This window comes from Helianthus annuus, chromosome 10 (genome assembly GCF_002127325.2).
Source record: "Helianthus annuus cultivar XRQ/B chromosome 10, HanXRQr2.0-SUNRISE, whole genome shotgun sequence".
Taxonomy (NCBI): domain Eukaryota; kingdom Viridiplantae; phylum Streptophyta; class Magnoliopsida; order Asterales; family Asteraceae; genus Helianthus; species Helianthus annuus.
Genome location: NC_035442.2, coordinates 142506251 through 142523790, shown reverse-complemented (window position 1 = coordinate 142523790; position 17540 = coordinate 142506251). Strand labels below are relative to the sequence as shown.

Genomic DNA, 17540 nt, shown 5'->3' with positions numbered 1-17540 from the left:
CATCGACCTCATTCCTGGAGCTAACCCCGTTGCCAAAGCCCCTTATCGACTCGCTCCATCCGAAATGCGGGAACTCTCGAACCAACTCCAGGAATTACTCGAAAAAGGCTTTATTCGCCCAAGCACCTCTCCTTGGGGCGCGCCAGTCCTTTTCGTCAAAAAGAAGGACGGGTCGTTCCGGATGTGCATCGACTATCGGGAATTGAATAAGCTAACCATCAAGGATCGATACCCCTTGCCCCGAATCGACGATTTGTTTGATCAGCTACAAGGTGCAGCATGCTTCTCTAAGATCGATCTACGTTCAGGATACCATCAGCTACGGATTCAAGAGGAAGACATTCCTAAAACCGCTTTTCGAACCCGTTACGGCCATTACGAATTTGTAGTTATGCCCTTTGGTCTAACCAATGCACCTGCGGTTTTCATGGACCTGATGAATCGCGTGTGTAAGCCTTATCTTGACCTTTTCGTCATCGTGTTCATCGACGATGTCTTGATTTATTCCAAATCGAAAGCCGAACACACGCAACATCTACGTTTGGTTCTCGAGTTACTTCAGGGGAACCAAATCTATGCCAAGTTCTCCAAGTGCGAGTTCTGGTTGGAGGAAGTTCAATTTCTGGGTCACATCGTGAATAGTCAGGGTATCCATGTCGATCCTGCGAAGATTGAAGCTGTCAAAAGCTGGATTACGCCTAAGAACCCGTCAGAAGTTCGTTCTTTTCTCGGACTAGCGGGCTATTATCGACGATTCATTGAAGGTTTCTCCAAGATCGCTGTGCCGCTTACCGCTCTTACTCATAAGGACAAGCCTTTTGTGTGGGGAAACGCGCAAGAGACTGCCTTTCAAACCCTCAAGCATATGCTGTGCAACGCTCCAATTCTTACGCTGCCCGACGGAAGCGACAACTTCATTGTCTACTGTGATGCTTCTAACCTTGGTCTCGGCTGTGTCCTCATGCAGCGAGACAAGGTTATAGCCTACGCATCTCGTCAGCTCAAGATCCACGAGAAGAACTATACAACCCATGACCTCGAGCTAGGCGCGGTTGTCTTTGCATTGAAGATTTGGCGACACTACCTGTATGGCACTAGGTGTACAATCTACACTGATCACATGAGTTTACAACACATCTTTAATCAGAGAGAGCTTAATATGCGTCAACGCCGATGGGTAGAACTTCTCAACGATTACGACTGTGAGATTCGTTATCACCCAGGCAAGGCGAATGTGGTTGCTGACACGCTCAGCAGAAAGAGTTACGTGCTCAGTACCCGAAACATCCAAGCCCAGCACAACCTCGAAGCCTTTATTCGCGAAGCTCAACATGCTTGCTTTAACGAGCGTACATTGAAGAAGGAGAGAATCTATCACGATGGAGCTCAGCTGTAAGCAAATCAGATGGGATATTCTATTATCTGGACCGAATTTGGATCCCTAAGCGGACCGATTTGCGAAAGATTATCATGAACGAAGCCCACAAATCCCGTTATTCTATTCATCCCGGCGCAGACAAGATGTACCAGGATCTTCGTTATAAGTACTGGTGGCCGGGCATGAAAAGGGATATCGCTCTTTACGTTGGAAGCTGTTTAACATGTGCAAGAGTCAAGGCTGAACATCAAAGACCTTCTGGCTTACTCGAACAACCGCCGGTACCTATATGGAAGTGGGAGAGTATAGCTATGGATTTCATAACAAAACTCCCGCCCACGCCATCAGGTCACGACAGTATTTGGGTCATAGTCGATCGTCTAACGAAATCAGCCCACTTTTTGCCGATACGAGAAGACTACAAGGTGGAACGACTAGCCCAAATCTACACCGACGAGATCATTCGTAATCATGCTACGCCTCGTGACATCATTTCAGATCATGACGCTCGGTTTACTTCGCGATTGTGGGAAACGTTTCAAGCGGCCCTTGGTACGTCGCTTAATCTGAGTACTGCGTTCCATCCTCAAACTGACAGACAGACTGAAAGAACGATCCGTACTCTTGAAGACATGCTCCGAGCGTGCGTCATAGATTTTGGTGGTAGTTGGAACAAACACCTGCCATTAGTGGAATTCTCGTACAATAACAGCTATCATGCCAGCATCCAAATGACACCTTTCGAGGCTTTGTATGGTAGAAGATGTCGATCGCCTATTGTGTGGCATGAGATCGGTCACTCGCAACTAACCGGTCCCGAGATTCTACAAGAAACGACTGACAAAATCCACCAGATTCGAGACAATTTGGTAAAAGCTCGGAACAGACAGAAAAGTTACGCCGATAGAAGACGCAAGCCCCTTGAATTTGAAGTTGGTGACTACGTACTCCTAAAGGTATCACCTTGGAAGGGTGTAGTCCGATTCGGCAAGAAAGGGAAACCAGTGCCTCGATATGTTGGACCTTTTAGGATTCTGGAAAGGATCGGAAAAGTCGCCTACAAACTCGAATTACCGGAGGAACTCAGTAACGTCCACCCGACTTTTCACGTCTCTAACCTCCGAAAATGCCTTGCTGATCATGATCTAATCGTACCACTCGACGATCTTCAGGTCAACAAAACATTGCACTTTGTGGAAAAGCCTGTCAAAATCATGGATCGCCAAACCAAGCAACTCAGGCGCTCTCGCATCCCGATCGTGAAGGTCCGATGGGAAGGCAAACGAGGCGCAGAGTTCACTTGGGAACTCGAAAGCGACATGAAGGCCAAGTACCCGCAGTTGTTTAAATAAATAGATCTGAAGCATCAAATTGGTAAATCACGGCGTTGTGTAGCCTTCGACCTAATTTCGGGACGAAATTCCCTAAACAAGGGGAGGCTGTAACACCCCGTGTTTTCAAATGTCAAAGTCAAAGTCAAAGTCCAAGCCAACTTTGGCTTTCCTTGACTGTAGATAGTCTATTTTATGTTTTAGTTGTATTATGTGGAGTAAGTGTTGTAATCAGCAAAAATCGAAGTAATCGAATGTTTTTAACGCGAACCGATCTACGACTGTGAATGATAGGAAGTAACAATGCGATAAAGTTAACTAATCAGCAATCAAACCGATCTAACAATCATCGAACTCGAGACTCGAATTATGCGAATTGTGGTATGGTCATACGTGTGTGTGTGCCTTATGTGTTACTTGTGCATGTTTACTTTATGTTTGGTGTGGTATTCAAGCAAATCAATCGAAAATCGAATCGAAACTCGAAAAGCAATCGAACTCAATCGAAACCGACATCGAAACGTGACTTATAGAAGATTGTATGTTAAATATAGTAGCTGGGACTGAAAGTAATTTGACTAGGGACTCTATCGTATTCGTATCAGCGTCCATCGAAATCGAAACATCGAAAATCGTCGCAAAATACTCAAAATGTGTCGCGGATCGAACAGGAGGCATCCTGATCGAACAGGCCAGCCGATCGGCTAGCATCTTGCCAGCCGATCGAGCAGCCCACTCAATCGGAGCTCCTGGCCGATCGGCTGCCACTTTCCTCTTTTGGAAGCCTATAAATAGGGTTGTCCTTGTCTTCATTTCAACTTTTGGAAAGTTCTGACCGGCCAGCTCCTATTCTTCATCTTTTCTCAGATTTCTCTCAACTCCGGTAAGATTTCACTCTAATTCTTGTACGTTTTTTATCATTGCATGATTCTACACCTTTCTATCTTTCAAAACTTGGATTCTAACCGTGAAATCACCAAGATCTAAGTGTTCTTGGGTGATGTCATCATGGTGTTCTTGAAGAACATCAAACTTTGGCTTCATTCAACCATGAATAGCTTAGATCCAACCGATTTCCACATAAACAAGTTAAGATCTATGAAAGATCTAAACATCCACAAGTTGTGAAGGATTGAAAGAAGGAATCCCAACTTTCTTTCAACTCTTTTACACTCAATGCCTTCAAACCGGTAGAAACGGAGCCTGAGCCAACCCACCGATCATTCCAATGGTTGGATGGTTCAAGATTCGGTTTCTATCTACGAGGTTCACCGACAATGGGATAAACTCTAAGCCGACGTTCCGAACCGCTCAACGGACGGATTTGGGTGATTCCTGTCCGAGCCGGAGAGACGAGTAAGAACGAAGGTATCATAGTTCAACTCGTTATCAAACTACCTCGATATAATGACAAGTAACCAAACAGCCAAGTGTTAGACGAAAGGCCGACCAGGTCAGAGATGCTGGCCGAACGGCTAGGCTATTCGAACAGCCCAGCCGACCGGACATACCAGCCGGTCGGCTAGCACATGGTCCCACACTTTAAGATTTCATGAAGCATAGTATCGAGGAAGGGATGTTCGATCGAACTGCGTTTGGTGAACATTACTCTTCAGATCATGAGATACTACTCTTCAACACTTAACCGTTTTCACAACTCGTTCGTAGTAGGGAATGCCATCCGATTGAACAGACTGTTCAATCGAGCGACATTCAGTTGAGGACAAATTCTGAAGTTCCTAGCCGATCGAGTGAGCTAGCCGATCGAACGAACCGTTCGATCGATCGACTTGAAAGGTAAGAACACTTCAGTGTTCTCATATACTACAACGAAAACTTCAAAAGTTCAAATCCCCAAACACAAACATACTAGAGGAAGAAACAATCCACTCGAATGGCCCAGTCGATCGAGCCTACCGGTCGATCGAACAGGACTGTCCAATCGGATATACCAGCCGATCGAACAGACCGTTCGATCGAACCTGCCGTTCGATCGACCAGCCTATTCGATCCACCCGCATTTGTTTTCATTTCCACGTTACTCATTGTTGTGCTATCGAACTATTCAGGCTAACCTTACTCTCAACGCTCCCTTCAATCCATAATCAATCACTGTGAGTATACTCGATCCCTTTTTGCTTTTAGCACTTTTGGGTGTTACATACGTTACCTATCAAATCACAATCAAACACAAACTATTTGAACGCTAACCATTTGCATGTGCTACTTGACTAAATGAATGCTGTTTATTATGTTTACACGTGGAGTGCTATCTACCTGCCTTAGTAACATAGTACTATAGTTTGGACTCAGCACCCGTTCACGGGGGTTGTTAAGGACAATTACTTGCATGGATTACGGTGGTAATCATGTATTGCGAACCGTCTCGGACGGTCAACCCGCAGTCGTTGGTACTGATGGTCCCATGTCGATAATTAACATGCTTCGTTTTCCTCTGTGTACGTGCCTGGTTATGCGTAAACTATTCGAACTCTATATGCTATTATCAAACTTGTATGCTCACCTTTACATTATATGTATTGACTTTATTTTAACGTATGTGACAGGTGCTTAAGTTGCTAGGATGCTTAGGCGCGTGGTGATGAAATCGAGGCTAGGGAGTCTAGAAATAATAAACAATTGTCTGTAATAATAATTGAATCTGAGTTGTCGGAACGGAATTATTTGCCTAGTTGCTTTCTATGATAACTTGTTTATTTATTTGGGACACGGTATGGGACGTGTCATTTAAACTGAATTTATATAATAGTTGTTGTGGAAACTTCTGGACAATCTGTTTCGCTCAGTGCCGCGCCCCGATGATTCCGCCATCGGTTGGGGTGTGACATATAGCGAGTGCCGGTGACGTACCCGTGTCGTGACGAACTAAACGAATTCCGACTGAACAAATATTGGTACCGGTATTCATTGTCATTGTTTCAGATCGACGTAAAACACGTGTCGATATCCTTTTAGACATGTCACGACTTTTAATTTTTTTGGTTTTGTTTTTTCAGTTGCTATAGCAAGTACCAATACCATAACGAACGGAACCGACGCCAACTGGATTCCCGTCGCGTAGCGCGAAAGAATTCCACTAGTTAGACCATGTGTAGTGGTGAAGAAATATAATGCCCCCACCATGGGGCATTATCCGACACGTGTCATCACAGTCAGCATGAGGCATTATAGCATAAAGTGGTGTAGTGGGGCATTATTCCAATAACCTCCTTCAATATTAAAAAGGATAAAAGAAAAAGTTACACTTGTCAAAAAATGTCACCACTTCCAGTCAAACATGTCAGACTAAAAAAAAGAAACCACACGTATCAGCATGGGATTGGCCAGTCAAAGTACTAGTCTTGCACCTTCAGCGTTTTAAATAAAACGCCAGCCCTGTTTAAAAAAAAAACGCTGTATAACGCCTACTGTAGTGGGGGAGGGGGCGTTTTGGGGCGTTTTTTTCAATTTTTTTTAAAAATAACGCTCCACTACGGATGGTCTTAGTAATACAACTGAATGGGCACAAAGACAGATAGATACTAAATAAAAGTAAAAATGGATATACAAATGATTAAATGAATATTTAAAAATATTATCATTCGTGCTCCGAAATGGTTGTTTCTAAAATCGATCTTTACAATTGTAATAAGAAAATCAAATTGATTTTAAATGGTTTTCGTCTATCTCTATAATCGTCTCTGTTTTAAAAGATAAGATTTATATTTTTAATAAATTTTAAGTAATTAATATTAGTAATAAATAATTTGCATTAACATATAATTGAACGAGCAATAACGAATGTTTACAGACGTAACTAAACAAATGTGATCTATTTATGCTTGCTTGTTTAATAAAACGAACATAAAATATATATAACTACAATTATAAGTTAAATCTTCCTTTGATTGTTTTTTTTTCTCTTATGGTGTATTTTTGCTTTTCTTTTTTTACTTTTACTCTTCAACTTTCAGCATTGACATTTATAACCCCTCACCTTCTTTCATAACCGATTTTTAAGTGCTTATTTTTATGTATGTGTCGGTATAAATTCAGATTGATTTACGTTCCGACGTAAATTTTTTTTTTTTTGAAAATGAGTAGGGTTAGATATAATACCTTTTTGTTTATTTTATGTACGTATTCAGTTTTTCTACGTTTTGACAAATTTTGTTCTAAAATTAATCGGGTCAACTATTATACATTTTCATTATACGGTATAAATTCGGTTTACTTTACGTTTCGACGCCTTCGCAACACGTTGCGCCATTCTTTACCTTAAAAAAAAAAGCAGAATTTTCTTACGTTCTTATTTTTATGTACGAGTTAATATACATTCAAGTTGGCTAACGTTAAAGTAAATTTCTTTTGCAAATAAGTTAGGTCAAATATAAATAGTTTTCGTGCTTATTTGTATTTACTTTTTCCGTTGATCTTATATTTTAACGTAAATTTTATTCGAAAATAAACCATATCAAACATAATACGTTTTTATCAGACCTTTATAAATTCCGTTTCTACACCAACGGAAAAAATAGTAGTTCCTTTACATAAAGAATCGTCATAAATTACATTTGGAAAATAACTCTGAAAAAATTAATAAAACAGAGACCTGAAATAGAAGCAGTTACAATGGACCTCTGCGGATACAAACACCGCCACGTCCACCGCCACCCACCGTCTCCTTCCACCACTTTCCTCCACTAATATCTTCAATTTTCCGATCATTCACCACAACAATCACACGATGCGCTCCTTATTCCGATCTAAACAACTCCAATTCTCAACAACTGATAACATCAAACACCTTCATTCTCCTTCAAACAAGTTAGGTTTCGGTATTAGAACCGTTTTCACCACCTCTAGAGCCGTGCTTTTGCCGCGCTTCGGTTCCGCTGATGTTCTAGAAGTGCGTGATGATGTTCGTGTTCCTGATCTCAAGCCGAATGAGGTCCTCGTTCGAGCTCGCGCTGTTTCGGTTAATCCGCTTGACACTAGAGTGAGTTTTGATTTATTATTCGGTTGTTTCTGGATTCGTTTTGTTATCTGTTTATTGGATATTGAATTCGGTGAGATAGAATTGGCTTTTAGATGTTTTTGTTTGTGTGTATAATTTATAGAAGGTTGTGAATATACATATGGATTGTTATTAGGTATCCTGCTGTTAATGATTGTACAAAATAGTGACTTCTGTTAAGAGAATTGTTATTAGGTTTAGTAAGGCTGCTTAAATTAGAACTGCTTAATTAGTACATTTTGCGTGTTTAGGTTAATGCCTTCATCTCAGGATTTGAATCATCTAAACAGAATTTGAGTGAACATATGTTTGTAGAAGGTTTATATAACATTATGGAATGTTTTGCTACTGTACTATATGGAGAGCATGTGGTTAGTTATTGGTGTAAATTAGATTTCGTTTTTCCATATGTTAAGGTTAATTCTGCTATGTGGTTGACTTCAGGTTCTGGTGAGTATTTGCATTTGTTATTTCGTTGTAGCCTATTATACTGATGTACCGTATTAGCAAACGATTTGTTGATATAAACTACATAGAGTTTTGGTTAATCACGTTAATTAGTTGGTGCGTTAAGGAACTAGAGAGATCACTGCCATACTTTTCACAGTTACAGTGCTGACGTGCTGTAGGTCAAAAACGGACTGTGAAAGTGTTTTGTCTTGAAGATAAATAGACATCTAGCTTAGCTTATATATGCATTCCCACATAAGTATCATCTTCGTATCTATATCGTTTGTTGGTTGGTTGGCACTAGGCCTGGCAATCCTTACCTAACTGTATACATTTGGGTTTATATGGACTATGTGTAAAAATATATGGATTGTTTTGGGTTAGTTATAACTTATAATTCCAAGGCGGGTTAGGATGGGCAGGTTAAAATGTAAGGCAAAAACTAAATGGGTCAGGATGGGCGACCAAGAAAGAGAGCAGGGTTTTTTCTCTGTCTGTAACCTAACACAACCGCTACCGATGTGGCTTCATCTCCCATATGCCGATTTAATTTCCGTCATTCTCTTCTTCCTATCGCTTTGTCAGTCTCCAACAAATTCAACGAGCCAACCGTTGTTGATGTCGTCCTTCGTTTCCTCTAAATTATTAGTACTGTGGTGATTTAGAGGTCGAATATGCATACGACAGTGGCAAACGGGAGGCATCTGTTGCGGTGATTGACTAACTGTTAAATCTAAAAGCTAGACGGAAATATATGTTGGATTATTATCTGTTATCTAGTATAGTTTATAGATTGTCTAAAGCTGCTCTCAAAGGCATCGACCTGTTGATGAATTTGAGGAATATACATGAAGAAGCCATCAATATTTGACAGTTAATGCTCAATTTGGATTTAGGATCAGGTGCTAGTTTTGGTTTTTTAATTTTTGTGATTCTAATGGAACGTTATTATGGACAGATTTTGGTTTTTGATTTTTGGGTTCTACCAGAATGATTTGATCTAGAAATTTTGATCTATTGGTTCTACCGGAACGATTCGATCTAGAAATATTAAGTTATGGGTTCTGCCGGAATGATTTGATTTAGAAATTTTGATTTATGGGTTCTTTAGGAACAATTCAAGAAATTTTAATTTTTTGGTTCAGCCAGAATGATTTGATCTAGAAATTTTGATTTTTGGGTTCTACCGTAACGATTAGATCGATAAATTTCATTTTTTTTTGGTTCTAGCGGAATGATTTGATCTAGAAGTTTTGATTTTTTGGGTTCTACCGGAACAATTTGATCAAGAAATTTTGAGTTTTGCTTGATTTTTGGCTGCTGCTCTTCTTAATCACAGTTTTTGTTGCTCCATCTTTTTTAACTAGCCCATCCTGGCCCATACCCATTATGACTCAAAGCTATCCTAACCTAAACCCAGCCTGACCCTTTTGTTAGTTAATAAACCCATCTTAACCCAAACCCATCCCGACCCGACAACCAACCCAACCCAACCCAACCTGCCCATTTTGCCACATCTAGTTGTCACGTATATCTTCAAAATCAATAATATGTTTAGAGGTTTCTCATATGACTCAGCAGTGGCATATTTCAAGCTATACATGTTGCATTTTATTTTTCAGATGCGAGCAGGCTACGGTCGTTCTCTATTTGAGTCACTTCTTCCTTTAATTTTGGGGCGTGATGTTAGTGGTGAAATTGCCGCAGTTGGACACTCTGTTAAGACTCTTAAGGTTGGGCAAGAAGTTTTTGGGGCACTGCATCCAACGGCTGTGAGAGGTACTTACACTGATTATGCCATACTCTCAGAAGACCAGCTTACGCAAAAACCAGCAACACTCTCACATGTGGTATGTACTGTGATTTTTGGACATCATGATATGTGTGTATACATGTTTACATACATGTGTATATAACTATATACAGTGAATTTATAAATTGCTTACCAAGGTTGATAGAACGGAATCAATGTCGCAAATTGTACTATGTTGAATGCACTTTCGTGCTTGTTTTAAAACATAGAAGTCGTTAACCACCTGTTTGATTAGTATTATATTTTTCAGGGTAATGGCTATGGTGTATAAATACTATAAACCGTATGTTACTTTTGTGACACTGCAGGAAGCAAGTGCAATTCCCTTTGCTGCACTGACAGCATGGCGTGCTCTTAAATCAACTGCCAGGATAACTAAGGGGTATGTTTATGGCACTTACTTACCAAGCTTTAAATCTGTAGAAACATTTCACATGAATAAATAAAAAATACACAATTCTTATATAAATCATGTTGCTGCAAGAGATTTTTGGTTCGCGGAATGTTTTGGAATTGAAATTTGCATAGGAATTGGAATTTGAAGGAATTGAATTTGGAATTTAAACATTCCAATAGGAATTGGAAATTGTTGGAACTGGAATCTCAATTCCATTTCAGATGTGTTTGATTGTCAAATGAATTGAAATCTATCACTCTGCCCTCCGGTTTGGATCCAAACAGCGTGTGTCAAAACGGTATGGGTTGTCCTGAGAATTTGGTCCAATGGTAAAGAGGCTTGCTCTCCCTAGTGGAGACACAGGTTCAATTCCCGCTTGGGCCATTTTTGACGGACATTTGGGTGAAAGGACGAATTTGGGCTTTAATCCCGGGTTCGAACCTAACGGGTGGCGAGGGTTTACGATTCCATCCGGTTCCCGCGCATCATGGGGGGTATGGTCTCACGGCGGTCGAGGAGTTGACCTTGGACATAGCCCCGAGCAGGGTGGGTTTACACATGAGATTCTTTGCCGTTAAATAAAAAACGGTATGGGTTGAAACGTTTGGAGATTCCAATGAATTTACTTGAATTCCTTCACATATAGGAAGGATTTTGAATTCCTTTAGGTAAAGGACTTTTAATTTTTTTTTAGTTAAAGGATTTTGAATTCCTTTAGTTAAAGGAATTTGAAGGAATTCATGCCCAATTCCAATTCTAGTTCCATTGTCTACCAAACGCATGAAGCTTGGAATTGAGATTCCAATTCCAACAAATTTTGTGAACCAAACATCTTAGGAGTTGGAAGATTCCAATTCCCTTAAATTCCATTGAATTCGGCCGAACCAAATGCCCCCTTAGTGTCATTGCAGAAATATCTCATGCAGCATGTTTGTTTGCCATTTCATTATTTAACTTAATTTCTGGATATTGAAAGAAGCAAAAATATTTTCTATGGATGAATTAATTCCTCATGTGAGTTTGCCAATGAAACGTGTGACTTACAAATAATCAGAAATAATCTATGTGTGGTTTATATGTAATAGGATGAGTGATGAAGACTTTTCACTCGGTGCTCCTACATCTCAAATGAAATTATAAATAATTTAATTAGTTTATAGCATATTTTATAATGTAGTTTTTGCTATAAGTTTATAATTGTAATGTACACAGGCAGAGGGTACTAGTGGTGGGTGGAGGAGGAGCTGTAGGTTACTCTGCAGTTCAGCTAGCGGTTGCAGCTGGCTGTGCGGTTTCCGCTACATGTGAAAGTGAAAGCATAGACCGCCTTTTGGCAGCTGGTGCTGAACAGGCACTCGACTATACTTCAGAGGTGATTTCATTTTAGCATTTGGATAAAGCAATCTTGATTATGGTTATCTGGTTATGGTAACTGATTAGCTGGTTTTGATTATTCAGTATCTTATAATCAGATTCAAAACAAACATCCAAACACTCCCCTACTTTTACTTTTTGTTTGGTTGACGGTAGAGTGGCCGTTAGGCTGTGTGCTCATGTTCACTGGTTTACGGTTTACAGGATCTCGAAGTAACCTTGAAAGGGCAATACAATGCTGTCTTAGACACAATTGGTATACAACAAACGGAGCGCATGGGAATTAATTTATTAAAAAGAGGTGGACATTATATGACACTACAGGTACCGTACACCAGCTTTTTAAACCATTTTCTTGGTATTAGATTTTAGAATTATTATTATATGACATTATGTGTTCACTTCTTGATTTAGGGTGAGTCAGCATCGTTAGCTGATAGGTATGGCCTAGCCATCGGCCTTCCAACTGCCACCGCCATTTTACTGAAGAAACAGCTGCAATATAGATTATCTCATGGAATAGGTAAACGACATGTTGATTATCTAATCAAGTAATTATGATTCTTTCACATCACATAATTACTTAGAAAACACAAGTAGGGCTGCAAATGAACCGAACAAACACAAACAAGGCACTCTTTGTGTTTGTTCGTTAAGGAAGTATGTGTTCATGAATTGTTCAGGAACACTTACCGAACAAGATTTTCTGTTCGTGTTCGTGCTCATGCATTAATTTTAGGTAATGAACACATAGGAACTCAAAAGAACACAAACAAACGTTGATGAAAGAAAAACCCTAATGAACTATCGAACGCAAACGAACACGTTACTGTACGTTCACGAACATAAATGAAAGAACGCAACTTCTGTTCATGTTTGTTCATTTTAACTAAACGAATGAAATTTTTTCGTTGGTGTTCGTTTATTTATTAAACGAACGGACGCATGCGAACTTCCCGCTGAACGGTTCATGATGTGTTTGCAGAACGTTTGGTTCGTTTGCAGCTCTAAACACAATGCCACATTGTCCTCCAAAGTATCCGATCCTCGAGTTATTTTACTGATCTGATGCCTGCTGTTTTTTATTTACTTTCGCAGAATATTATTGGACATACATGAGGACGGATGCAGAAGGTTTAGAAGAGATTCACAGGCTGACTGCAGCTGGAAGGCTGAAAGTACCTGTTCAAAAAACATTCCCGATAACACAAGTTCGTGAGGCACATGATGCCAAAGATAAAAGGACAATTCCCGGTAAAGTTGTTCTTGAATTAGATTGATATACTTACGTTTTTGATGGATTTGTTATTTAAGTAATCAGATGCAAAAAATGGGACCGCTTTCTTTCGGGTTTCTCTCTCTCTCCAATTTATGCAATAATATAAGCCTTTTGTTGTAAGAAACATAGGGTTTGTACTTGTACGGAGTTGTACATAGATATTTAAATGCATCACTCCATGGAGATATTTAGGTGGTGGTAGTATATGAGAAAATCATCAAAGTAGCCATTTACCTAGATCTTCTATACCTGTATACCCACGCCAGGGAAATAATTACGTCTATAGCCATGAAATAGCGACTCCATGACCATGCTCTCATTGTTTGATAACATCACTCGCATGATTAGTAGGTCCAAATATTGCAAATCAACCATGGACAAAAATCTTTCTTTTGATTCTAAAAACCTATGATGTTTTGGATCCCCGTCTAGGGGTGTTCATCGAATCGAATATCGAATTTTCGAATTTATTCGAATCGAATTATTCGAATAATTTTTATTTTCCCTTGAATTCGTATTCGATTCGAATTCGATTAAAACTTACCGAATTCGATTCGAATTCGTATTCGAATAAAAAACCCAATTCGTATTCGATTAAAAATTCGAATTCGAATCGAATTCGAATAAATTCGTTTTAATTCAGATTCCTTAAAAACATGTATAAAACTATCAAAGTGAAACATAAATTTTAAAACAGCCATAAAACACGTATCACATTAAAAAGTTTCAAATAAAGTATCATAAGGCTAAAATTCAAAACAAGAAGTCGAGAATACGCACTCCGCATTACAAGTTAATATTTTTAGGGTTATAAATCTATTGATAGATTTGTTACTTAGGTTTTAGTTAGAGTAAAATGCCCGGATAGTCCCTATGGTTTGGTGAAATTTCACCTTTAGTCCTCAACTTTTCAAAATTACATGTATGCTCCCTGTGGTTTGGCAACTTGTTACTCGGATAGTCCATAACCTAGATGGAGGTTAGTTTTTGATGTTAAATGGATGTGAAATTACATAAATACCCTTACTATAAAATATAAAGTTTAAAACACTCAAGTGGGTCCCACCATTAATAAAACCCTACATAAATCCCCTTCTCCCACCTCTTTCTCTCTCTCTAAAAAACCTCCATTGCAGCACCTTCAAAACACTCAACACACTCTCATCCTCCGACGCTCAATCCAAATCTGCAGACCTCGCCGTCACAATCGCATCAACACCGGAGGAAATCGCCATTGTGTGCGCCGCAGTGACGGTTTCTGAACAAACACGTGCCTGACAAGTCCCGATGGTTCTTCTTCGTCACGTTTCCAACCCTGATTTGCAGGTTATTCGGTATTGAGAACAGAAGCCTAATAAATCTAACGGACTGAGATCTAGATCTGCAGCTTATGCACATTGCATAATCTGTTTTCGTATTGTTTGGTGTTCTGATTAAAAAACGTAGAAAGAAAAGGAACTACTAATTCGGTCGAATTTCGGAACGTTTCGTGTCTGAAATCAGACTGTTTTGATTGTTTTCGGTGAATTTCGAATTATTTTTTATCAATATTCGGTTTGTCTCGGATATAATCTGTACATTTCGGACTGTTTTCGATTTGTTTTAGTTGTGTTTTTGATCTTTTTAAACATTTCAGACTGATTAAAGATTGTTTTAAAGGTTAAAAACTGACTGATTTCGATTTGTTTCAGTTAAGGGAGTGGTGGTGTTTGGGAGTTGCAGGGGGTGGGGGTGGGGGTGGGGGTGGGGTGGGTCCCACTTGAGTTAACTTTATCTTTTAATATTTTTAATATTTTTTAATACAGTAAGGGCATTAAGGTCATTTCACACCCACTTAATTGAGAAAACTAAACCCCATCCACTCCAGGGACTATCCGAGTAACAAACTGTCAAATCACAGGGAGCACCGGTGTAATTTTCAAAAGTTAGAGACTATAGCTGTTATTTTACAAAACCACAGGGACTATCTGTGCATTTTACTCTTTTAGTTATGGGCCATGTAGTGGGTTTGGTAATAGCTAATTTTAACACTTGGAAAGAAATTTGAAAATAATTTATAGTATAGCTTCATAAAAGTTATATATACATTATATATAAAAATAATAAATAAAAATGTATAATTTTTATTCGAATTTCAAATCGAATCGAATTTGAAATTATAAATTCGTATTCGATTTATTTGACTCGAATTGAATCGAATTCGAATTCTTTTAATCGAAACGAATTCTTGATAATCGAATCGAATTTAAACGAATTTCAAATTTTTCAAATTCGAAACGAATTCTGAACACCCCTATCCCCGTCATTAAAAAAAACATGGATACATAGTGATATCTCTTTTTATGTGCTTAAATGAGTTACAAGTTAGTGATGCTAGTGCTCCAAAAGTTCTAAACTGTTGAATAGCAAAACAAGTATTATGTTGTCATTTCCGCCTCAAATAGAAATAGAAAGTGGATAACACGTGAGTTGATTTCGTGCATGTGTTGTATTGTATTGAGTGAGCTAGTTACAAGGGAAGGGATATTTGATTATGATTTAAAAAAATTGAAAAAAAAATGTTGTGGGGTGGTATTTTAAAAAAAAAAATTAAAAAAAAACGTCCCAAAACGCCCCCACCCCCATTACAGCCGGCGTTATCCGGCGTTATATTTGAAAAAATTGCATGCTGGCGTTTTTAAGAAAACGCTGAAATGGTTTGCATGTGACCAATGGGAGACCAATGGGAGTGGTCCAAGTAAGTTTGACTAACATAACATACTCTGACATAGTTTAGTTTCTTTTTTTTTTTAATCCTTTTCTCTATAAAAAATAATAATTATTTATTGATTGCATGGACGTTATTGGAATAATACCCCACTACACCACTTTTGCCATAATGCCCCATGCTGACTGGGATGACACGTGTCGAATAATACCCCATGGTGGGGGCATTATTTTTCTTAACCACTACACATGGTCTAAGGTTGATACATGAATGTCTTTTGTGTAGCATTCAATTCATTATAATTGAGATTAAAATATGAAAAGCGAGCAAAAGTAGATACGCGACTGTGCAAGCGTGTATCGTATAGGCTATATGCACAAGTGTTCTATAATATGATTATAGAGGTACAAACCCAGTTATATGGCTACTTATAATTTTCATTTGTCCTTGTTGGTTAATGTCACAATGTAGAGAAAAGGAATATGTATAAATATACATTGGTTTCTGATGAAACAATGGTTAATCGGGCGGGGTTAACACACTGATCTCGTCAAGAAGGGTTAATCCCTTCCTCTCGATGATCGCTAGCTGGATCGTCCGCCGGTTGATCTCCTGCACAAGGAAACAAGCCGTGACTCGTAACAAGGAGGATGGGGTGGGGGGTGCTCCTTGTTACCACTCTCCGGCGTGAGAATCAACAATTTGCTTGGGAAGCAAAGTGTGATAGTAGTAGTTGTGAGAGAGTTGTGAAGAGATACCTCAAACCTGGTTTGGGGTTGGTATTTATAGCCGAGGAGTGAAGGAGGAGCTGAAGGGACGGACTGACGACGTGCTGCCCCTTTGCAGGTGTGTTAGGCTTGTCGGTTGTGGAGGTGAAGCCACGTCCTACTGCAGTGTCAATCCGTTGCTTACGTATGGCCTGACAGGCGGCTGCCAGTGGTGCCACTTGCACTGTGTTGTCAGTCCCACTTGCCTAGTGGGCAGGATGCGGTGCAGGCTGCATCGCTGCCTGCGGTAACCTTTGATGTTCCCCCGCTCCATGCTTTGACAAAGACATATGCGGGATGCGGCGCCAAGCCGCATCGCCGACTGTGGTGACTGTTGCTGTCACCCAGATCCCTAGTCATGACGAAAATGTCCATATGATGCGGTGCCAGCCGCATCGTAATGCACGTCCACTTTCATACACAAGGTAAGGCCTCTTCTTATCCTTTGACCGATTGGATTCGAAGGATGCGTCCGCGTGGACGCAGTTCTTTGCTGGTGGGGGTTTTTTGATAAGGGTAATGGTCACTCGCGGTTAGGTGGCGCGAGATTTAGGACCATACCCCTTTGCTGGTGGGGTTTTTTTTGATAAGGGTAATGGTCACTTTGCGGATGCGGGGGTTAATAAAGAATTTGCCGGTCCTTTTGTCAAGGTGGTGAGCGACCCTTCTGTAACATTTGTGCTTGTAATCATTGTGAACAGTTCATTTATCAATAAAACAATGTTATTTTATCCCAATGTTTGTTTGGTTGTGTTTTACATTTTTCATGTTTTGACTTTTGTTCAATTTCAAACTCTACATCGCTTTCTGGAGAATTATACGCAAACTGGTGCGTAAACGTACTCAGTTTAATGCAACAAATACTCCGGAACATCAACATATACTCAACATACCTTAAATAACCTTTACATAACTTAGAAATAAGTTTTGAAAGCTTTGGTATGGCAAAAACAAGTTAATTCGCTTACAGGGACTAAACTTGACAAACTGCGAAAGTATGCCAATTTGAACTGTAACGAACATTCCG

The 17540-nt window shown here is 39.5% G+C and overlaps 1 protein-coding gene across 1 annotated transcript; it reads left to right on the top strand.

The window, feature by feature from the left end:
• The first annotated feature begins 7243 nt into the window (after positions 1–7243).
• Positions 7244–13210, top strand: LOC110885700 (reticulon-4-interacting protein 1, mitochondrial). Its single transcript, XM_022133403.2, has 7 exons — positions 7244–7708; positions 9799–10026; positions 10298–10371; positions 11599–11758; positions 11965–12084; positions 12175–12283; positions 12859–13210. The coding sequence occupies exons 1-7, from the start codon at positions 7457–7459 to the stop codon at positions 13038–13040; spliced, it is 1125 nt and encodes a 374-aa protein (XP_021989095.1). The 5' UTR covers positions 7244–7456; the 3' UTR covers positions 13041–13210.
• Positions 13211–17540: the final 4330 nt, after the last annotated feature.

Excerpts from the sequence above, each read along its gene's own strand:
- LOC110885700 (XM_022133403.2), top strand. The coding sequence starts at position 7,457 with ATGCGCTCCTTATTCCGATCTAAACAACTCCAATTCTCAACAACTGAT. Across the intron at positions 10,027-10,297 it reads CAGCAACACTCTCACATGTG|GAAGCAAGTGCAATTCCCTT; the intron begins GTATGTACTGTG and ends GTGACACTGCAG. Across the intron at positions 12,085-12,174 it reads GACATTATATGACACTACAG|GGTGAGTCAGCATCGTTAGC; the intron begins GTACCGTACACC and ends TTCTTGATTTAG.